Source organism: Carcharodon carcharias, chromosome 8 (genome assembly GCF_017639515.1).
Source record: "Carcharodon carcharias isolate sCarCar2 chromosome 8, sCarCar2.pri, whole genome shotgun sequence".
NCBI lineage: Eukaryota > Metazoa > Chordata > Chondrichthyes > Lamniformes > Lamnidae > Carcharodon > Carcharodon carcharias.
The window spans coordinates 84,920,378-84,944,977 of record NC_054474.1 but is presented as its reverse complement, the minus strand read 5'-3'; the positions used below and the strand labels follow the sequence as shown (position 1 = coordinate 84,944,977).

General features: G+C 41.9%; 1 protein-coding gene across 1 annotated transcript in view; it reads right to left on the bottom strand.

Annotated features, from left to right (window-relative positions):
* Window positions 1-7,225: 7,225 nt before the first annotated feature.
* The window catches only part of LOC121281457 (melanin-concentrating hormone receptor 1-like), a 76,314-nt gene continuing 58,939 nt past the window's right edge, over window positions 7,226-24,600 (bottom strand). Inside the window, exons 2-3 of the mRNA XM_041194403.1 lie at window positions 18,901-19,473; window positions 7,226-7,778 (exon numbers count right to left, since the gene is read on the bottom strand). Of these exons, the coding sequence (XP_041050337.1) occupies window positions 7,226-7,778; window positions 18,901-19,473 (1,126 nt within the window). The remainder of the gene's footprint in view (window positions 7,779-18,900; window positions 19,474-24,600) is intronic.

Below are 24,600 nucleotides of genomic sequence, written 5' to 3'. Positions count from 1 at the left end.
TGAGAACAGGACCGCAGCTGTAGTTTCTCAAAAGGATGAAAAGCAAGTGAACCTAGGAGCTTTTGCATCTTATGTTTGAAGCCTACAAATAGGGTCACCAACTGTGATTAAATGTATTCCTAGAGATTTCGTCATATGATGTGCCACGTGCTCCTGCCGCTAGTCGGCTAACACTTTCATCCTCATGACGTACTGCCTTCCTACAAGAATTGGAAAGCAAAAAGTCTCATTGCCTAATTGGATGATGCTTGACTGTCAGCCAAACAGCCTTTTCTTCCCCATTTTCAATATTTTTACATCTGGCGAAGAGGAATGTTCAAAGAAAATGGCAAAAAAAAAAATTAACGTCCTGATGATTTTTCTCCAGGGTTGCAGACAGCAGAGTCCTGGAGATTGATCTTCAATTCCTGGAGACTCGAGGCCAATCTGGCAGGATTGGCAACCCCACCTACAAATAGTGCCAGCATTGAATTCAATACTAATATGAGTGTGTTTTAACACTGATGGAGGGCCAGGGACTTAAGAACTTTAAAAAAAAACTGTAAAAGAAACTGCAATTTAGTCAGCACTTAAGAGTAACAGCCAATCATTGGCAGTTATCTGTCAATTAACTGTAAATGATTGTATGAATAAGTGCTAACTGCTGTGAGTGGGAAGCTGAGTCAGCTGTTGTAGCTTGGATGTGGCTCAAATAAGTGTACAAGATAGCATCTGGTGATTGGAGAATAGAGTGAAATGTGGAAGCTGGGACTTCAGTGTCATTGGGAGTTTGGTGTGGAGGAGGAAGGAGGTTCTACTTTTGCCTCCAATACTTCTAGTGGTTTGTGTGAGCCAGAAGCAGTAAATATATAAAATACTTGCCCACTGTTTTAGTGTTCACTGCAAGTTAGGAAAATATAATAAACTTAAAAAGTCAATAATATTAATATAAGCTGAGATACGGCAGAGCAGGTTGGCTAGCTGCAGTATATAGCTGCAAATCAGAAATTGGAAGGGAGGGAAGAACACAAGAAAATTACAATCACCAGACAAGTGGTACTTAGTAAATTGTTGGAACTGCAGGTTGACAAGTCCCCAAGTCCTGATGAAGTGACCAGTGAAATAGTTGATGCGTTGATGCTTTGGTTTTAATTTTCCAAAACTCACTAGATTCGGGGAAGGTTCCATTTGATTGGAAAAGAGCTAATGTAACTCTTTTATTCAAAAAGGGAGGGAGACAGAAAGCAGGAATCTATAGGCCAGTTAGCTTAACATCTGCCATAGGGAAAATGTTAGGAGCTATTATTAAAGACATTATAACAGGGCACTTAGATAAACTCAAGATAACCAGACAGAGTCAATGTGGTTTTGTGAAAGAGAAATCATGTTTAACCAATTTATTGGAGTTCTTTGAAGAAGGAACAGGTGCTGTGGATAAAGGGGAACCAGTGGATGTACTGTACTTAGATTTCCAGAAGGCATTTGATAAGGTGCCATATCAAAGATTACTGTGGAAAATAAAAGTTCTTGGTGTAGGAGGTAACATATTGCCATGAATAGAAGATTGTCTAGCGAACAGGAAATAGAGAGTTGGCATAAATGGCTCATTTCCTGGTTGGCAGGATGTGATGAGTGGTGTGCCACAGGGATCAGTGTTGGGACCCAAACTCTTTCCAAATTATATAAATGATTTGGATTAATAGACCAGTGGTATAGTTGCTTAATTTGCTGATGACACAAAGATAGGTAAGAAAGTAAGTTGTGAAGACTAAGTAGTCTACAAAAGGATATAGGTAGGTTAGGTGATTGGGCAAAGGTCTGGCAAATGGAATATAGTATAGGAAAATGTGAGGTTGTCTATCTTGGTAGGATGAATAACAAAAAGGCATATTATCTAAATGGTGAGAGATTACAAAGCTCTGAGATGCAGTGGGATCTGGGTGTCTTAGTACATGAATTGCAAAAGGTTAGTATGGAGGTTCAGCAAGTAGTTTGCAAAGCTTCTAGAATTTTATCATCTTTTGAAAGGGGAATTGAATACAAAAGTAGGGCGATTATGCTTCAGTTATACAGGGCACTGGTGAGGCCACATCTGGAGTACTGTGTACAGTATTGGTTTCCTTATTTAAGGAAAGATGTAAATGCACTAGAAGCAGTTCAGAGAAGGTTTACTAGATTAGTACCCGGGTTATCTTATGAAGAAAGGCTGGACAAGCTAGGCTTGTACCCACTAGAGTTTCGAAGACTATGCGGCAACTTGATTGAAACATAAGATCCTGAAGGGATTGGGGCCACTGTTTCAAAATAAGATGTTACCCATTTAAGACAGAGATGAGGAAAAATATTTTTCTATCAGAGAGTTGTGAGATTTTGAAATTTTCTTCCTCAAAAGGTGGTTGAGGCAGAGTCCTTGAATATCTTTAAAGCAGAGGTAGATAGATTCTTGATAAGCTAGGGAGTGAAAGGTTATCTGGTGTAGGCAGGAACATAAGGTTAATATCAGATCAGCCATGATCTTATTAAATTGCGGAGCTGAGTGGCCTACTCCTGCTCCTATTTTGTATGTTTGTATATGGGAGATTGTTGACAGTGAGAATGTCAAGAGCGAGCACATCTGTCATAGATGTCTCTGTATTGAATCTCTTAAAATCATTGAGCTGCATTATGAATTTGAGACTCTCTGACACAAAAGGGAGAGGAAGCAGTGTCTGGACAGTTTGCTCCTGACTTTGGTCACACCTTGCAGTGTGGTGCAGATTCAAAACACATTTGGTGTGTTCTTTTGCCTTCCAGATCAGAGGGCTGTGGGGTCAAGTTCAACTCTGCAGACTTGGGGGAGAATTTTCTCCATGTTGGGCGGTCCAGTCGGGATTGGGAGCAGAGTCGATCGCCACCAGTGATCAGCTCCATGCCACCAATTTACTTGGGCAAGCCAATTAATGCTTGCCCAGTGTGATGCACAGCTGGTAGTGCTCAGCACCACCTGTGTAGGTGGGGGGAAGAGGGAGAGTCAGAGCCTGAGCTCTTTCGCACACATGCACACGAAGGAGCACAGAAACCTCCCTGAGGCAGCTCCGTGGATGAGGTTTCCTGAAAAATGATAAGGCCGCTTGGGCTCTTTGCCTGCCCACCAACCTTAAGGTTGGATGGGCAGCTTTGATAAGTACTTTAATTGGTTTTTTAATGGCCTTAATAGGCCTTTGACAGTTCGGCGGATGCGCAGCTGCCTGCCTGCCGAACGTAATTTCTAAATGACGCGCACTGATATTGGGACGCACTCCTGACATCACCATGCATCATTTTACGCATCAGCACGCCAGGCCCATCCTGCATGCTGATGTCAACATTCTGGCCTAAATGACGCACGCTGACGTCGGGACGCACGTCCGATGTCACCACGCCTCACTTTATACATTGGGGTGCCAGGCCCACATCTGCGCACCAAAGCCAAAATTCTGGCCTTGAGCACAAAATCTAGGCTGACAATCCAGGGCAGGACCAAGGTACTCCTGAACTGTTGGAAGTATCCCCTTTAGGATGCGATGTTAAACCGATACCTCATATCCCCTCTCAGCTGGACATAAAGGATCCCATGGCCTTGTATTTCAAAGATGAGCTGGGAAGTTGTCCCTTGCACAAGAAACAAAGTGCTGTGAATGCTGGAAATCCGAAATAAAAACCGAAAATGCTGGAAATACTCAGCAACTCTGACAGCACCTACGGTGAGAGAAACAGTTAACGTTTCAGGTTGATGTTCTGATGAAGGGTCATTGATCCAAAACATTGGGTGGAATTTTATGGCCCTTCCCACCAACGGGATCTTCTGGTCCCTCCAAAGCCAAAGGACTTTTGAATGGCTCACTGCATTTTCCAACAGCCCCGCCCCCACACCAGCCACAGCGACGGGACCGTAAAATTCCGCCCATTCATGCCGCTTCTCTCCACAATTGCTGCCTGACCTGCTATTTCCAGTATTATCTGTTTTTTTAAATTTAATTCACCCTGGTGTTCTCACCAATATTTATCTCCCAACCAAAGTTGTTAGAACAGATTATCTAGTTAATATCACATTGCTCTAGCGGGATTTGTGTTGTGTGCAAATTGGCTGGCACATTTCCTATATTACTACAGTGACTGTACTTCAAAAGTACTTTATTTGTTGAAAAGTGCTTTGAGATGTCCTGCGATCATCCAAGGTGCAAAGCCTACTTTCCTTTCTTTCTAATTTGGAGTCCTCTTTGCCTTCAATGCATTTATATTGCAGGGAATGCAGCTGCCAATAACTGCACCCCTGAATAAAAACAGCTTCACCTGTTGGCCATGTAGACCCCCCAGAACATGGGTCTCTGAATCTACCATCAGGGTTCAGGAAGGTAAATATGGGGAGCCCATCTGTGGAGCCTGACACTGTGAGATTGACACTCAACCATGACTGCATAAAAGGGATGAATCAGTACATGATAGTTTTCCCAAGGCAGAGTAAGTAAACCTGGCAATAGGAAGTCACTTTTAGACAGACACAATGGGGGCTAAATCGGATTGTGCCCAAAATCAGACATGGGGGTCATGATGAATGATTACCCTGCACCTTTTCAAAATGACACAGATGGCACAGAAACTTTGGCCTCCCCTGTTCATTTCTGTGACTTGTTTCCCCCAAAAAGATACTTTATTCATAATGACTATAAAAGTACATTTCATTACCATGCAAAGTTGACATTACATGAAGTGCAAACCAATTCAGTTTCTTACACTTCTACGTTACTCACTACATTAACAATCACAGTCAATATTTACCATGTTCACACAGCCTGCGGGGTTTTGCACAGTTTCCAGCCCCCCCGCTGTACTATGGCAGAAGGGCCTTAGACAGTGGCCTTTCCCCAATGTGCCTTTGCGGCAGCTGCCCCAAGCTTTAGTGCATTACTCAGCATGTAGTTCTGGATCATGGAATGTGCCATGTCTGCAATACTTGGCCATGGACAACTCTTTACGCTGAAAGATCAGCAAATTTAGGGCAGACCAAAAAGCACATCTCACTGAGCTGACATGGTCCTCCAGCTACGGTTGATTTTATCTTGATGTGCAACCCTGGAATCAGCCCACTGAGCACAGAGACCTGCTTTATGGAACTGCTCAAGATGAACCTTGACAAAAAGCATTGCTTCTCTCTCCAGACCTGATTTGCAAAGGCACATTCTAGAAGGAGGTGGGCAATGGTATCTTCCCTAAAACAGTCATCTCAAGGGCAACATGGGGAGGGGTTGAAGTTCTGGGTGTGGAGGAAGAATCTGATGGGTAGGGCCTTTCTCAACATCAGCTAAGCTACGTCTTAGTGCTTGTTTGAAAGTTCTAATAATGAGTCATTCAGCCTAATGATTTTGACAGTCCATCCAACAGAATCCACCATTTTGTTTTCTGACAGGGGTTTGAGGACATTACAGGTGACCAATGCCTGTCAGACTTTGATAAAAGGTGTTTTTCTGCATAAACTTCTCCACAAAGGACAAGAGGTATGACATGGTCCCACTAAATGGAGCATTCTATGGCAATGTGGCGAGACCCATCCTTCCCAACACCAGGAACATTTGGAGCATCAGCACTGCTATGTGTTCTTGATACCCTTTGAATACCAGATGTTGGCAAACTTCACAATTTAAGCTTGCAAAGATGAGAGCTCTTTGTTTAATATGGGCTATTCTGCCTTGTACAGAAGAAGAACCAGTCTGAACTGGTTCTGTTACACATCACATGAATCTGTAGTTCAGCCATGAAAAGTGGTCCCCTGGAACACTTATACATAATAATTAATTCATAGTTCTTTACAGATAACACAACAATATGTAACATCTCTCTTTCCTTAAAACATAATGCCTCTATCAATGTAACTGTTCCAGCCATTAACTATTCTAAACTAAAGAAGATTATCAATTGACTTTTGGAAATAAACTGAACCCCTCCTTAAATTTCTTAAGTCTTTTATAGCTTCTAAAAGACATTATTCACGGTATCGGTTAGGTGATAAGAAATTGTGCATTCATTGCTCTTAGTGTTAAGTTGGCAGGCTGCACAGGCAACATTGCGCATGTTGTCCCTGGTGTTGCAGGAGTCATGCTTGCTGTTGGAAATGTGGTATCATTTTCTGGTGATATTGTTAATGTTGTCTTCCTGGATATTAATGTTTCCAGTGTTGTTGAAGGTCTTTTCTGTTTCTCCAGCTCTGGTGTAGGTTGAATATGGACTCTGTTTCTTCTCATTTGCTTACCGCTGTGGGTCTCAATTATGTATGATCTTGGTGTCTCGGCTTCAGCAATAGCTTTTGCTGGGCTCCAGGGTTTCATGAATGGATCCTGTGTATGTACACTCTGTCCTTTCAACAGCTCAGATAGGGATTTAGCATGTTTGCAGAAGTGCTGACCTACTCTTTCCTGTGCTTCAGTGAGTTATTGTCTCACTTCCTCCTGGTCACTTGAAGGATCTATTTTGCTTAGCAGAGTAGTCTTATATGTTCTTACATTTAGCAACTCTGCAGGTGATTTCATGTCAGCCTTGAGAGGGTGGATCAGAGTGACAATAATGCAAGGTTTTTGTCTTCCTTTGTCTTAGCATTTTGCAAGAGTTCTTTTGACCATCTGGATGCATTTTTCTATAAACCCGTGTCCTCAAGGCTGGTATGGTGGTGATGTGATGATGTTGAACACATGCTGTTCAGCTAATTCTTTAACTTCCTTGGATATGAACTGGGTGCCATTGTCACATATTCACCTTTCAGGGATTCCTTGTTCAGCAAATAGATCTCATACTGCTGAGATGATGGTTGTGGTTCTCAAGTCTTTCATCTTCCAGATAAAAGAAAACATTGAACAGTAGTCTGCGACTGTGAGATACCATTCTTGATTGTGTGTGAATAAATCAATTCCCACAGTATGTCATGGTCTGGGTGATACTTCAGTAGCTCCTATCAACTCCTCTTTCTACTGTGTGTTTCTGTACTTCTGGCATAAATTGTGTGTAGACTTCATTCTATTGATATCTTTGTGTATGCCTATCCAGTACACAGCTGATCTGGCTCTGAGCTTACACTTCTCCATCCCCATGTGGCCTTCAAGTAACTTGAGGAGAAGCTCTTCCTTCATCATTTTGGGTATGATTATTCTGGATCTGACTAGGAGAACACCACCTTCTAATGAGATGTTATCTCTGATAGACCAATGCTGCCATATTGCTGGATGTTTGCTGTATCTTTTCAGGCCTTCCCTGGATCACTTGCTGAGAGAGCATCTGTAACTCTGTCTTTGCTGGTGTCATCTCTGCTTTGACTCAGTTTCGGTGGTGTTACATTCGCTAGGTTTTCTTTGCATCTGATCATAGGGCACTTCTCAATGGCTGTACTCTCTTCAACTCTCAGTATCGCCTCCTTCATCTCATGGTTTACTGAAATAATCTGCAGTTCTTCACAATTGCTCAACCCCAAGATAGCAGGACCATCTGTTTTAGTGACATAGAACATACAGTTAACATCTTTTCCTTTGTGTATCTCTTTGATTTGGGTTGTTCCTAGCTGTCGGATTATAGTTCCCCTGTATAATATCAGCATGACGCTGTTCAGTTTCAGAGCACCTTTCTTTGGATAACCATTTTCTTCAAAATTTTCAGGAAATACCTTCTGGTATAGCCTGAGCGGATTGATGTCACTCTGTACTCTGGTATCAATCTTCACCTTCAGATTTATTGTTGCGAGTTTTTCTCTCACCCTCTTTCTGATCTGAATGGTGGTGTGAATTTCTTTTCTCTGGGAACTGTCACATCAAGTAACATTTCACGTAGTAGTATGGTTCATATGTCTATTGTGTTTTCAGACTCACCGTCATCTTCCAGGGTATGGGGCTTTTGGTTTCTTTTCCTGTCCATTCGCCCTGTTGCTCTGGCTCTGGTGCTTTGTCTACCACCTTCTCCTTTTGTTCGACAAATTTTTGCCCAATGATTGGCCTTTCCACAAGCTCTGCAGATTGATCCAGATGCAGGACATTTCCTTTTGTCTATGAATTCATGTGGTTGTCCATAGCGTCTGCACGTCTTTCTGTCTGCTTGGTGTACATTCTGTTTTGCTTCTACGGTGCATCAACTCAGTCTTTCTCTTGGCTTAACTGAAGGCTAGCCGTTTGGGCAGTCAGTGTCTTCATCTGCCTGTTTGTGTGCTCTGGCAGTGCCTATGGCCTGTGATATTGTGAGCTCATCCTTCCCAATAAGTGCTTTCTGTACTTCAGGGTGTGCTGAACCCCAAATTAGCTGATCTAGCAGCCTTTCATCCATGTCCTTAAACTTATATATCCCAGCTGCATGTTTTAACCTTATAACAAAGTTATCAATAGGTTAGCCTAATTCCTGTCTGAGGCCTTGAAATTCATACTGGTAGATCCGATGATTCGATTTTGGCAATAGGTGGGTGCTGAATTTTTCAAAAATTACATCTGGGTTTTTAGTGTCCTCTTGAGTAAGCTCCCATTTTTAAATAAATTTAATCCTATATCTCCTTCCCATAGAAGGATATTGCTGGCCCTCTCTTCATTGATAGTGCCTCTTAGGAAACTACCAAATGTCAATCTGCATTTTAAATTTCGCTAATGCCTGTACAACATCGTCAGCTTCCCAATACATTATGGACTGTAGCTGTGCATTTATCGTTGTGCCCGTCAACATTTTGTTTCTTGTTTTCGAATGAATCACTCAGATTTTCTTCTGGCACTATTGTGGGTTGATTTTCCAAATCAGCACTAAATTAATTAAAAATGCTTTAGGTTAACTCACAGACACTTGCTGCCACCATGCTATGTGTTCTTGTTGCCTTTTGGATCCCAGATGTCGGTAAACATCACACTTTAAGCTTGGAAGGATGAGAGCTCTTTATATTTAATATTGGCCATGTTGTCATGTACAGAAGAAGGGCTGGTTTGAACTGGCACTGTTACACATCACATGACTCTAGTGGCCCACATGAAAAGTGGCCTCTGGAAACTTACACACAATAATTAGCTTCCAGCTAATTAGTTCCTAGATCTTTATAAATGTTTACAGATAAAATAACAATATAGACATTTACAGCACAGAAGGAGGCCATTCAGCCCATCGTGTCTGCTCAGTCAACAAAGATCTGACTACACTAATCCCATTTTCCAGCTTGGCCCATAGCCCTGGAGGCTGTGGCAACACAAGTGAATGTCTAAATACTTCTTAAATATTATGAGAGTTTCTGACTCAACCTTTCAGGCAATAAGTTCTAGGGTCCCACCCACCTCTGGGTGAAAACTTTCTCCTCAACTCCCTCTTAGCCTTCTACCTCTTACCTTAAACTCTTCCCCCTTGGTTATTGGCCCCTCTATTAATGGAAAAAGTGCCTTCCTATCCACTCTATCTATGCCCCTCAAACTTATACACCTCTATCAAGTCCCCTCTCAAACTTTGCTGCTCCAAGGGAAACAACCCCAGCCTATCCAATCTTTCCTCATAGCTCAGACCTTCCAGCCCAGGCAGCATCCTGGTAAATCTACCCTGCACTCTCTCCAGTGCAATCACATCCTTCCTATAATGTGGCGACCAGAACTGCATGCAGTGCTCCAGTTGTGGCCTAACTAGTGTTTTATACAGTTCCAGCATAACCTCCCTGCTCTTGTATTCTATGCCTTGGCTAATAAAGACAAGTATCCCATATGCCTTCTTAACCACCTTACCTACTTGCCCTGCTACCTTTAGGGATCTGTAGATATGCACACCAATGTCCCTCTGATCTTCAGTACTTTCCAGGGTCCTACCATTCATACTGTAATCCCTTGCATTGGTAGCCCTTATTATGATGCAGCCAATGGTAAAGGATGAGTTGTTCAAATTCCAGAGGGAAACTTGAAACAACTGTTATAACTCATTTTTTGCAATCTGTATGTTTCAAGATGCATGCTTTGAATTCTGTAAAATAAGACCACTGAGTCTCAAGAGGTTTTATAAAACTAAATTAAACATTTATTAATACAAGAAAGATTGTACACACATACATACGTCTACAAAATCACAACTACAATAACTACAAAAATCCCCTAATTAATCTGACTCTCAATTACATCCCCGTTAAGACAACAGGAAATCTCACAGATTTAAACAGACATCTGACAAAGCATACCCTGGACAATCGCATTCAAAATGAGTTTCTTTCAGGTCTGGGTTCTTGCAGACAGCAGCTTGACGCTTACAGGCTGGAGGCTTCTCACACTTGTTGGTTCTTAACTGCCTCTGCTTTACACACAATCTCCTTTCTCCTTTACATATATCTTTCTCTTTAAATATAAAATTTCTATTGTATCACTAGGCTTTTAACTTTACCTTTTCTAACAATAACATCCTTTCATCCCACCAATTTTATTACTAAGCTGAAAAAAAATAAACACATTGGTTGGCATCTTCTAGCTAGGTACAAGACTTCACCCGCAGTCTTGAATGGTTTCTTTTAACAAATGCAAATTTACATTTTACTTTCTACCCTCCTTACATTTACCTAATTAACATCTCAAAACTACTATTCATCAAAGCACCCAAACTAACTGGCTTTAACCCAGTTAAGACACATAAATAGACACAGACCCCACTATAGCTCTATTTTATAAAGTAATTTCCAATGACATTATAGACAATAATATTTCTTCATGACAGCCCTCCCCAACTGCATTACCTCACACTTCTGAAAACTAGACCGTATCTCTTAAAGGCAAGGTGCTTATTGGCTGCAGTAGGGGATCAAACTGCTTGGACAGGACTTGAAGACCTGGAGGAAGCAACAGTCCAAAGAGCATGCCCCCTCTCTGATTTTTAGATGCTTCGATGGAGTCACTGGTGCAGGAGGAGGACCAGAGGAGAGAGAGGTTCTCAACCCTCAGTGAGGCAGGATATCCTCTAGATGATTGCTCAGAGGAGTGAGAGTGGGTGGCCTGGGTGATCAATGTCACTAGTCTGGACGGAGGACCTGCATGCAGTGCCGCAAGAAGCTTAATGAACTCACATAACTGGTCAAGGTCAGTGAATGCATCTCTTACATGTCAAATCCTACCAACTGCACTATTAGCCTCATGCACTGCTCCACTCACTACTTCCCCTTCACTCACCTCCCAATAATCTACATCAACCATGGCTCAAACTTCACATTCTCAGGCTTCACCTCACCCTCACACACTTAGCACTGCTGGAAGTTGCACCCTCAAATCCCACAGCTTGCATACGCTTCCAGCTATTCAACTGTGGCAGGCACGGCACCCGAACACATTTCAATGCTTCTCTCTCTTGCAGTACAAGGTGGCCCATAATAGATGGCTGTAAACTGGCAGGGGTCAGACACAGCTACACGTGCAGACTTCCCAGGGACGAGAAGGCATTGGGAATAATTGGAGATGCCTTCACTGAGGTCATGGTCAATGGTGTCTCTGAAGCCATTGAGGATGATGGAATGTCCTGCCTAACGCACCTTCTAAATTCCCATTTAGTGCTCAACCAGCAATCTCTTTTGATTTAAAAGCTGCAGATGGTGTAACCATGTATAACTTACTTTCCTTACCACCTGTGCCCCCTCACCAACCCGGCCAACCTTCTTCTCCTCAAGCCATATGCATTTATGCTTTCAGGTACCTTAGAAGTGCAACCTAGCCAGTCATTGAAGGCCTAAAGGAAGAGCAGATGGAGTAGGAAAAACACTATAATTTGATCTGCACATGCAGCAACCAGTTCAGATACTGGCACTGTGCATACTTCAGAGGCTAGCATAGAGACAGGATCAGCACATGGTGAGTCACTGGGCACGAGTGGCCTGCAACCCAGCTGGGGCAATGAAAGCTCATGTGCCAACTCCCTGTAAGACTGCAGAGGACGCGATGAGGATTTCAATGGAGGGGTGTACAGAAAATGGCTGATAGGCATGCACACAGAAATGCTCAGTGCATTGGCGCACCTGACAGAGAGTCTTTTGTCACTATAAAGGAACATGGAGGAGTCTGGCTCCAGCTTGGCACAGGGCTTCACAAAGAGCTTGGAGCTCCTCCTTTCCAGTGTGGAAATGGTCCAGCTCCCACGACAGCACTTACGGACCAGCTGTGATGCATTATTTGATAGATGATGTCTCAACTTCCATTGCATTAGAGATAGAAGCCACCCAAGTTCTGAGTGCTGTAGTGAAAGCTCAGACTGAGGTCATCAAAAGTCTGCACTTTGCCATGCAAGCCCAGCTTGGTGCCACACATCCTCAGACTGCTGCTGTCATGGCTGCGAGTACCAATGCTCAAAAATGCTTTCAGGGTCTCAAGCAGTCTAACAGCATGTGCTCCAGAAGAGAGCAGGAATTGCTGAGGCAACCCTAGGGAGTGCCAATGTCTCCGGGGATCACAAACCTGCTGTCCTCTCTCAGGATGACAGCATTCATCTTCCTATCACCGCCACTCCACCAGTACCTTTGCTGTTGCTCTTCTAGTAATAACCAATGCCTTCTCAATTTCTAGCACCACTTCCTGCAGATTTTACCCAATTTTCTGAACTTTTCCAACAACCCATTAGTTCCACAAACTCTGCAAGAAACAATAAACAGTGAAAGCAACTAACTTGCAAGTTGGATGGCGATGCATTTAAATAATATTGGTAGGGGTTCCCTCCTACACTGTGCATGCTTAAGAGAGGATGTCATGAGGGACTAAGACCTCACACTGTATATTTTTATAATAGATTTTATAATAGATATGCTTATTGCTATTTCTAAAGTTTTAAAACTGAACAAAGATCTTTAAAATGGCTTAACCTATGTCTGTCTCTGGCCCCCAAAGAAAAGAAGCCATTTGGCAGTTATGGGAAAACTCGCACCCCATTATCTCTGAGTACCCACCAACGACCACCTGTGAGCTACACAGCCCAAATTCAAAGAGAGCCAGACAAAGGCCATCTGCATTTAATAATCTAGGCTAGCCAGAAGGAGATGGATCATCTGCTAAGACGAAGGCCCTGCAACCTTCCTTTCAATTCCTAATGGCTGGGACATTTAACAGTCTTTGGAATCCAGCCAATGGGATACACATTCTTTGTCAAAGACCTCGTGCAGAGGTTCGAGTCATGTAACATGGTCATCTGACTTGAGGAACAAGTAATATTGTCTTGCTGAACTGCATAGCTCAGTCTGCTGTTTGCCATCTAACTAGCAGCCTCACAGACAAGGGACTCAGCCCAGATTGGACATTTGGCCCCATACACATTGCTTCTGCTTGAAATTCTGTACCATCACCTACAAGCTTATTAATAACCCCATCTGATACATCTCTGCATGCCTATCTCATCATGTGGAATCAACATCACCAGAAAAATGAATTATCTAGCATCGGTTTTCAACCCACTTACCTCCATTAAGGAATGCCTCTTGGACTTTTAATCTGGGCTCTGGAGCTCACATGAACCAATATTTATCTTCTCTGTGATCTCTGTACTGTTAAACCTTCTTTTGTCTAAGCCTCCCTTTACTGTCTCAGTGTTGAGGCGACATTGAGACCCTCTTTCATATTTTGAATGTGTGCAAATAAACTAACCCTTCAAGTTCATCCTATCTTGAGTTTGCTGTGGGGTTATTAATAGAAAATTGGATCATACAGAAATCAAGAGGTTGGGAGATGTCCTACCTCTTATAAAGAGGGAAACAAATCAAAACACCTTTCTGTTTACGGTCAGTGGTAAGGGGAGAAATTAGTGCTGTTTAAATTAACACCCCTCCAGTCCGTAGCAGTGTTAACTAGAGCAGTGAGCTCAAAGATGGTAGGTCAGGCATCAAAACAGCATTTGACTTACTGATGTCATGATTTTCCTATTTTTCACATAACGCCCATGCTATCACCCTCACCAAGATGGCACTTAGCATAGGCTGCACCAGAAGTTGTCATCTGACATTTTGCAGCTAAAGTGGCATCCATAGTACCAAAATCACAAGTTGAATTCTATTGCACTTTCTATAATCTTCCACTTGAAACCTTTTTGCCCAAAGGCTGTATGACTGACATAGAATGTATATTGTAAATATCAGTAATGCAATTGTATTGAGGCACCTCAGAGTGGACCATGGTGTATGGAGACAAGCTGAATTTTATTGCATTTTCTGAAATTATCAAGTCAAAATGCATAATATACTTTTGTAAATTTTATGAATAAAGTATATTTTTGGGAAAAAAAATCACTAACACTAGAGCCAAGTTTCACCACTAGTGAGTTTTAAAATCTGATTGGGTCATTTAGATTCCCTAAGCAAATATGCAGGTTGCGAAAATTAGTTGCATATTTTTTCCAGTTTACAATTGTCATAATTTCCCACTGTAACTTCAATGCAAGTCACCTTAAAGAAACAGCATTAATGGGCAAAATCGCCACTCAGCATCATTTCTCCAGGGTTTTCACTGATCCTGCACTGAAATGATGGCACCAAAAAAAATTGGTAACAGATTTTACTTTATCAGCTGATTCAGATCTATCCAATAGACCAGAAAATCTGACCTGAAACCTTAACCTGCCAGTTAATTTATAGATGTTTTAACCTCTGTAATTACATACAGTTGATGAATTCTAAATGCTTCTTTTAACAATGTAGTGTTAATTAGTTGGTGACTCATTAGCCAAAACCATGCTGTGTCATTTCACCACATAATCAGGAACTAATTAATATATCATCCAAAAGCAGATTACTACAGATGCTGGACATGATAATATTAGATCATCCAAACCTGCGAACAGCAAATTTATCACCTTAACAGCTCTTATAAAAATAGAGCCAAGTGCATCTCAGCTCCAGACCGATTAAGATTCATACTGAATGAGTTCTCTGTGAACTGTTTCTGTTACGGTTTGCAATTCCTCCCACTACGTTGCAGGGTGGATAATTAGCACACCAGCAACAACAACAAAATAGCTGTGTATAAGCAATTGCTCAATACTATCCAGTTGTGATTGTGACACCCCATTACTGTTGCAGAATACACCCAAAGTCAAAAAAGAAAGGCTTGCATTTGTATGGCACTTTTCATAACCTCAGGGATGCCCCCAAAGCATTTGACAGCTAATTAAGCACTTTTTGAAGTATAGCCACTGTTGTAATGTAGGAAATTTGGCAGCCAGTTTGTGCACAGCAAGGTCCTATGAACAACAATATGATAATTACCAGATCATCTATTCTTGTGCGATGTTGGTTGAGAAAATAAATGTTGGCCAGTGCTCAGGCAAAAAATCTCCCTGCTCTTTGAAATGTTGCTACAAGATCTTTTACATCAATCTGAGAGGGCAGATGGGGCCTGGTGTTAAAAGCTCACCTGAAGTATAGCACTGCTGACAGTGCAGCACCCCCTCACAGTGCCTACCCAGATTTTTGTGTTCAAGTTTCTGGAGTGGCCTGAGACTCGGGCAAGATTGTGACTCATTGAGCCAGAACTGATGCACATTTGCACTTGTCCTGTAAGAAATTATTATTTATTGATACATAAGCACAGCTAAATGCAGATCAAATCAACCTCTCTCAACAGACCCTCGCCTTCCCAAAAAAGGTTTTATTTAAAGTGATCAAACCTTTAACGGAGAAAAAACATTTTAGCAGTCACAGCAGGAGTTAAACAAGTAATAATGTTTACACAAGCTGATGTGCACTAAATTTCAAGCCAGCTTGTGACCCATCTTATAAATAAATAAATAGATAAGTTTGCACATTAAGGAGTTAATCATTTATGGCAATAAATTGTCGATGATTAATATAGCAATGATTAAACCTGAACAATGCAATCGATAAACACCCACAGAAAAGTTACTACACCTTTAGTACAAACAGAATGCACAGTGCAGAATGAAACACTTCACTCAGTGGTGTGTAATGGAGGCACAATGTTAAAATCAGAGCTACACCATCAATGAGTGAAATCGGGAGTTCAAGGAGTTGTGGAAATCTGACACTCACTCCTCCAAAAGGCTGTAAAACCTGGACCAGATAACATTTTCAAGACAGCTAATAATGGATTTTGTATGGATATTAAGGTAAATGGGACTCAGGTACAGATCAGTCACAATCTAATTGATTGGCAGAATGGATGCAAGGGCTGAATGTTCCTATGAGGCTTTCCAAGCCTGTGAGCATGAGTTTCACAATTAGGCATTGTAGTGGTGTTGAGTACAATTTGAGATTACTGTAGAATGCCAGTGTTTCTTTTTTCTCAATTTTTCCTTGGAAGACACCGACTAGCCCTGGGTTAAGGTTCTACCAGCATTGGAAATAACTTCAGTACTTGTCCCTTAGTAAAAGAAAATATCTCTTCTTTGCAAAGAGATATCCCTAATGACTTTCAGTACAAAACTCATTCTGAGGGAATGCTGCAGCCCCTTCCATCAGAGTGCTGCCTCCTGTTCCACAAGAGAGAAGCTACTCATCAGCAGACATTGAAGAACAAGTAAACATTTCAATTTGATGAAGTTATGAGGAGCTGGCACTTTTTCTTCATCAATTGTTCCACTGATTTTAATCCATTTACTCTTAAGGTAATAGCTTCTGCTATGAGTCAACTCCACAAATGCCAACTGTCCTCTAATAGTCACCATATTTCATATGTGAAGCTAGACAGGCTACTTGGTTGTCAATCAAGATCTGTGCATGTGCACTTATTCCCAGGTCACTAACTAACGAACTCTAGCTTGAAATTACACCATTTCACAGTGTACAGCGCACTTAAAGCATCGGTCTAAAATTCATCTCCAATGTTACAGGATGTTTTTAAAATTAATGGTCACACTTCTGTCAAAAGAACAGAGAAATTGGAGACATTTATACTAAGCATCATATCCTAACATCAGTGTAATTATGTCAAGCCCTCTGTCTCCTAGGGGTAGATTTTAACTTCACAGCTGAGTTGTAGATCCACTCAGGGAAATTGAGCACTTTTTTAATAACAGGTGATCCACAGCTTTACACCCAGACGGCAAGTTAAAAATCTACCCTACTCTGAGCAAAGCTGTGTTAATTCTTCTTTTCTGCCTTTAATGGTGTATTAATGATCATGTTTTTCTGCTTATGAACAAACGAATTAGGAGCAGGGGTAGGCCACTCAGCCCCTCGACCTCAATAAGGTCATGGCTGACCGGAGTGTAACCTCAACCCCACGTTTCTGCATACCCCCATAACCTTTCACAACCTTGTTAATCAAGAATCTATCTAGCACTGCCTTAAAAATATTCAAAGACCCTGCTTCCACCGCCTTTTGAGGAAGAGAGTTCCAAAGACTCATGACTTCTGAGAAAAAAAAATTCTCTTCATCTCTGTCTTAAATGGGTGACCCTTTATTTTGAAACAGTGACCCCCTAGTTCTAGATTCTCCCACACAGGAAACATCCTCTCCACATCCACTCTGTCAAGACCCCTCAGGATCTCAAAGGTTTCAATCAAGTCACCTCTTACTCTTCTAAACTTCAGTGGATACAAACTTAACCAGTCCAACCTTTCCTCATAAGGCAACCCACCCATTTCTGGTAGTAGCCTCGTAAACCTTCTCTGAACTGCTTGGAGGAGAAACACTTGTAAATATATTTTACTCATCCTCATTATCATAATGTGTACTCCACCCGAAAGGTAGGTCCTGGGCTCATAGTTTTCCCCATGTCTCTCTATCCTGTACCAGTCTTTTCATTTTCCAATAACTTCTTTCAATTTTCAAGCCATCCAGCATTGATATTCTCTTCCTTCCTTTTCCTCATTTCTTTGAAATCTTCCCCCCATAATGTCTCTTACTAGTCTGTTCTTTCTAAAGCTGGGCCCTGCTAGACACTCTGCCTTTTCCAAATTACTCTCAGCAACTTTCTCTTTCATTCCCTCTCCTCAGCACTTGTTATGTTTATTTTACATAGCATTTTACTATGGTGGAGAAAATAGCAGAAGGAAACTGTTCCCCCATTCAACCGTTTTTTCTTGTCTGTTTACTCACATCCACTTTCTCATTAAACCACTACATGGGAAAAAAGTGGTAAATTTTGCACTTAGACAGATATAAACATGGCTAAAATGCCCTCATAATGCACTTTAGCACAGATAGGACAAGGTGTTAGTGTGGTGTTAGATGGTGCAGTGATCTAGATGATGCAGTGATCTGGGTGGTGCAGTGATCCAAATGTTGTCCTTTTTCTCTATAATGTCTACTTCAGAATGGAAGAAAAGTCACTATCTGCTGGCTGGAAGGGCCCTATACAAAACAGGAGACTAGTGTCACTAGAGTGGTTGATTTCAAAGTAGTCCCATGTGAAATGGGTTTGGGCAGTCTCAATTCAGTCCCTAGTGGGTGCAAAAACTATCGCTAAATGCATCACTAAACTGGTAACCTCAGTTGGATAGCTGATATTGGGGGAAAGTGAAATATCTCGCAGCAAGTGCATTTCTCCAAATTCCAGGCATACTGTTGGGGCAAAATAGAAGTGCTTTAATTTGTACCTAACAACTTTGTACCTGTCCTCAGGGTGACTGATAATGTGAGGGTCTAAAATCCTTCAGTTCGACGAACACCAAATTCACCCAGGAATAAGGTTACTTAAAGTAAATGAATTGTTAACAAAACAAAAGTAAAATACTGTTGATATTGGAAAGCTGAAATAAAAACCAAAATATGCTGGTAACGTTCAGGCAGCATCCATGGAGAGAGAAAGGTCATCGGCTTGAAATGTTAACACCATTTCTCTCTCCACAGTTGCTGAGGGCTCCCAGTATTTTCTGTTTTTATTGCAGTATGTGGGAACAACACTGATCTGAAAATGTTTCCTTTGTGTTAAATGTGTACCACTTTTTCAGAGAACTTTTACACTGAGCTTTTACACTCTATTTCCACACTTTCGCAGGTTCCACCCCTCCTCAACCTGACATGAGAGGTGGAGCTGCCCTTTGTCACAGCACCGCACAAGCGCTCTTGGAAATTCTTTGAGAAGAACAGGAACAGAAGAGGGTTGATGCAGCTGTAGGTGTAGCTCAGAGAGATGCTGATATGATAGATGTAATGAAAGAGCAAGGTGTGGGACACGGAGGTTAAGTTGAGCACCTGCATCACATGAAAAGGCAACCAACACACCAAAGAGACAGCTATTACCATGAGAACAATTTTGGTCACCCTCTTTGCCTGCACTGATTGCTTCCTGCCCACTCTTCTGAGTGATTTAAAGACATGAAAGAGAGTCATTGAATAGAAAGTGCCTATAATAATCAGGGGAATGATAAATCCCAAAATGGACTGATAGAGTGTATACCAGTACATGTCATTTGTTCCAGAAGGCAGGTCCAGAGCACATATTTCAGAGCCTCCCATCTGAATAGTCCTGGAATATAACATGACTGGGGCAGTCAGCAACAAGCTGCCAAGCCACACAAGAGTGTTCACCAGCACTGTCCGGCAGATGGTCCTTTTCTCCGTAGTGGGGTAGACTATTGCGATATATCTGTCGAAGAACAAAATAATTCAGTGGTTAGAGTTAGATTACAATACTGATTTGATGGATTGTTACAGTAACACTGTGTTGGTCTGCTGGAGTCTGTTGTTACTGATATGCTGGGATTACTGCAGTAATACAGTTCTGTGGCTACTGCTAAGATGGGGCTAAGTGCAGTAACACTGTTTTGGTGGTACAATTTATTGTTACTAACTGCTGAAATCCTGTGCTGATGGTACTAGTGTGATGGAAGTACTATATTAATACTGTTCCAGTAGGATGAGTGTGCCAGGATAACTGCAGTAGCACTGTTCTTATGGTACCAGTGTGTCAGGATTACCATTTTAATTATGCCCTGACTTGTACAGCCTGTTGGATTTATTTTTATAGATTTAACTGGTCAAGATTCATACTGAGTTAGCCCAACATGTGGCTGTGTTTATAGCACTGAACTGGTGCTTTGGAATTCACCTATTTATATTGCAAAGTTAATTAAACTTGGATTCATCAGTTGAGAGGGGATGGAAACAATCTGTGACAAAGAATCATTTCCAGTAGCATTTTGGAATCTGTTTGGACAGTGAATGCCAAGGAGATTGCTGGAAGTGGCTCAGTGAGGAAATTAACTGAACATGCTGGATCAAATTGTGGGGTTTTCGATGTGTTACTGACTGTATCTTTATTGAAGTTAATCCAGCTCTCTCACACTGTCAGCCTTCATCAAGGATTCCTGGCATCCTGAGAAGCATTGTATGTTGTGTTAAGAGTTGTTTGTCAAAATCTTTGAAAACGGATACCTGGGACATTCTCCCATTGCTGTCAGTGGGAAAGGAGCTGAAACTGCTGGAACTATTGAGCAATGCATCCCGGTGGCACATCATTTTACACTGCAAATGATCCCAATGCTAAGCTGTAAGGAGGTGGAAGCAGAAAAGTTGCAGGTGTCAGTCAACTGGCAGTGCCACCTCTTAGGTTGGCTGTAGATGTCCTTGAAGCACAGCTACCTGTCTGTCTCCCTACTGAGCAGAGCCTGCAGAGGTAACTGCTTTCACACAACATCAGGTAGATGTACCACTAGAAAAGAGCTAGACTTGCATTAATATAGCCCCTTCCCCAACCACCCCTCCACCCCACCCGAACAAAGCGCAGTATAGCCAATGAAGTATAATCACATGTAATGTAGGAAACGCAACAACTAATTTAGTGCATAAAAAATCCCATAAATATCAACTTAATAATGACCAGAGAATCCATTTTAATGATATTGGTTGAGGGATAAATTTTGGCCAGAACAAGGGAGAGAACTGCCAAGTTCTTCTTCAAAATACTACCATGGAATTGTTTACGTCCACATGAGAAGGCAGATGGAGTCTTAGTTTAACGTCTTAACCAAAAATTGGGACCTAGAAAATGCAATGGCATGCAGATGTGATTGCTCACACAATGGCGGTATGCCTAGTCTGGCTCTAGTGTTGATAAGCTCCCTAGCACATTTTCTTTCATCTTATACCTCTTCAGCCATGAAATGGGGTGTTTTAAAGCCAATGACCACCACTGATTTTAATTTGGCTTGTCAACCACCACATGGATCTGTAAATTTGTATTTAAGTGTCAGCTTTCTCTCTGGATCCCAGTCCATGTTGTACTGTAAAAGATTCCTTTCTTTTAACATCTCCTCTTTTCATAAATCTCTTCCAGTTCTGGCAACGTGTTACAAATATTTCAATTACAGTTAGTTTTAGAGATTTTCACAAAATAGCCGAGGTTTCATGGACAGTGGCAAAGCACCTGACCTCGAAGAAAGTTGTCCACAAAGATTTCAGAATCTCTGTGCTGGGGATTTTCCTTTTTCTGATTTCAGTTTGAACCAGGAGTTAATTCAAAGGGGTCTCAGGGGTCTCAAGGAGTCGGGGACATCCAGCAACAGTAATGTTATCAAGCAGGGTAAAAAGCCAATCATACTGAAGTATTCTAACAGTCATGAAACCAGGGAGTAAAATACACTGTCCATTGTTTTTTTTTAATTTTAGAGACTGAAATAAAGTAATGGGGACATACAGATGCGATTAAGGTAGAAGCTGAATATCATAAACAAACTTTTAAAAATGCTACTTTATTTTTATCAGAATGAAGAAATTGTGCTTTCCACAAATATAAAATTATATTTTCAAGTCCAAAGAGATTTTTCAGCAGTATTTATGAACTTAGTGCACCTCATTCAACAAGGTACAACGTTTCAAGGATTTTTATAGCGGGCTAGATTTCTACATGATTGCAGCCTTTCGTTTTACATATCTAGTTCATGACTGATGTTAATATTTTAGAGTTTTTTTATACCGGGAAAATTAAAGTTGTAAAGGTTCAGTACTTAAAATGCTGGGCTTTAGAGATTGCCAGAACGCCTAAAAGAAATGGCAGTTCAAAGGTGACCTACATTTGCTGAATAAAGTCAGAAAGAATAGATAGAACTATAAAATAGCAGATGGGCTTACTTAATTAAAGAACTGGAGATGCAATATCGGCAATGCTTGCAAGAACAAGGGCAGTCCAGAGAGATGTTTTTGTTTTGGGAGGTAGAGCTAAATTACTTTAAGAGCCTTTGGTGGACCCTGAAAGGTTGTAAAACCCATTCACTTCATCAGATCAAATAATAAATTGTATATGAGGAATAATTTACCTAAAGGTCATTTTGGGGAAATCCTAGAGCAGGCTATGTCATTATGCGGATGGCTGGAGCTTAGGAAGGTTCTCTGGTTTCAATTTATCTGAGTGTTTGCTGGACACATTAGTTGTAGTTTGGATTGCGTGTGGTTTGCCGCTCAGAGAAAAGATAGGCAAAGTAACTGAAATATACAGCACAGTCAGATAGACCTGCACTGTAAGCAGAGTAAAAGCATAGCTTCACCATTCGCTGTGTGGAATGTGGATGAGGTTTAATTTCAGTTTGAACTTTATAAGGGAACAGAAATCTTGTGGCAAAGAAAGCAACAAGCAGATTAGCTTGGAAGTATTGAAAAAGTAACCACAACAAGGAACTAAGGGTGGAATCATCCCAGATTTGCATTAAGCGCAGTAGCAGGCGGGAAAAAGGATGTTTTACCCATTAGCCACAATGGCGGCTTTTCACGCCATATCAAACCAATCCCACTTTATTCTGATGAAGAGTCATTCGGACTTGAAACATTAACTGTATTCCTCTCCACAGATGCTGTCAGACCCGTTGAGTTTTTCCAGGTATTTTTGTTTTTGTTTTGGATTTCCACACCCACAGTTTTTTACTTTTATCCCATTTTATTAATCATGCATTTCCAGGAAGCATGCCCAGTCATTTGTGGTCGGCCTCCAATTCACCCAACATGCCATCAGCTCGCCGCTTCCTCACATCAGGCATTATAATTAAAGTGCAGCTGTACGCACACCTCTCAGTGCTCCCAGCCTAGGGCTGCTGCACAGAAGACATGGCCCTGAAAGGCTGGAAGGCTGCAGCCCCCGATTCAGTGACACATCCGTGGGACGCCTTCTGGACACCGTTGGATCTCGCCATGATGTCCTTTCTCTGGGCTATAGCTGCAGGAGGCCAATCAGTGTCACCGCTCCCACTTGATAGGCGGTGGCAAAGATGGTTAGTGCCAATGCTACACAGAAGAAGTTCGCCATCCAGTGCAGAAAGAGGATGAACGATCTCATCCATGCCGCCAGGGTAAGGCAACCATCTCATCACTCTAAACTCACACAGTCACAAACCCATCACACATTCACTGGCATCTATCTCACCTACTGCCAGCTCAAGTCTCATCAGTACTCACTCTCTCACACATACCCTCACATCGCCATCTGGCCTCATCTCCTCTGGTTACTGCCTCCACAGCCCTCACCCTCTTGAGGCCACTTACACAGATCAACATGTACCCCTACACAAACCCTGGGATAACCCCCCTCCCCCTCTCCAGTACAATCCTCACCTTGCAGCCTCTTCCCTTACCTGAGGCCACTTCTCCCGCTTTCACAAGGAAGCCAAAGCCCTGCAACCATTGAAAAGTCACCCCTGCCTTATGGCTGGTTTTGTAAGTAGACACCTGCCAGTGAACCCCCTGAAAAGTGATATGGTGCTGTCTGTGAAGCCTGGTGCTGTTGACTGCGAGTGCTGCCCAAAGCAAGGTAGGCAAACAAGCCTCGAAGTCCCGACTGAAGTGCAGCTCATCAGGTGCATGCCACTTATGTACAGTTGTAAAACATGTTGACTTTGTGCCCGGATGATCCAGTGTGAGGCAGATGATTCCGGCAAGCAGGGCTTATAATGATATGCAGATATATTAAAATGATGTTCCCAATGTCCAGCGGTTGGAAACGCGGCCTGCCATTAACGATTGGAGCAGATGATCGCAAACTGGTTCACGATAGCGTGAAAACAATTTTTGGCTTTCCCACCATATTGTCTGCTCATGCCTGCCATGATGCCCAACACCAACGAGGACAGAAAATTCCACCCTAAGGTAGCCACAGTCAAGAGATGGTAAATGAAAATTTTTCCTCTGAGAATAGCTGGAACTGAGGAGAATTTGCCAGTTGTATACTTACGAGTGGTCCCTACAGAAGTAAATAACTTTAAGATTGATGTGTCTTATAAGAGAATTATTGCGGGAAGTAAAAAGTAAACCTGAGTGTATAACATAATGACATGCCCCCTACAAAAATAAGAAATGTACTGCCAAATCTAGACCTCCCTGGTTGTCTAGGGGAATACAGGGGAAGATCAAACAGAAAAAGAAAGTGTACGATAGGCACAAAGAACTAAGCACTGCAGATAGCCTAGACGAATACAGGACATGCAGGGAAAAAAGGAAATAAGGAAATCAAAGAGAGGGCATGAGAAAAGATTAGCAAGTAAAGTTAAAGATAACCCAAAGATGTTTTACCAATACATTAATGCTAAAAGGTTAGTTAAGAAAAAAGTGGGACCTATCAGACATGAAGATGGAAACGTGTGTGTAGACGCAGAGGCTGCGAGAAGGGTTTTGAATTAATATTTTGTCTCCGTGTTTACAAAGGGAAGGGACGGCGTAGATATAGTAGTTCAGGAGGAACGCTGCAAGATATTGGACAGGATAGTCATAAAGAGAGAGGAAGTACTCGAGG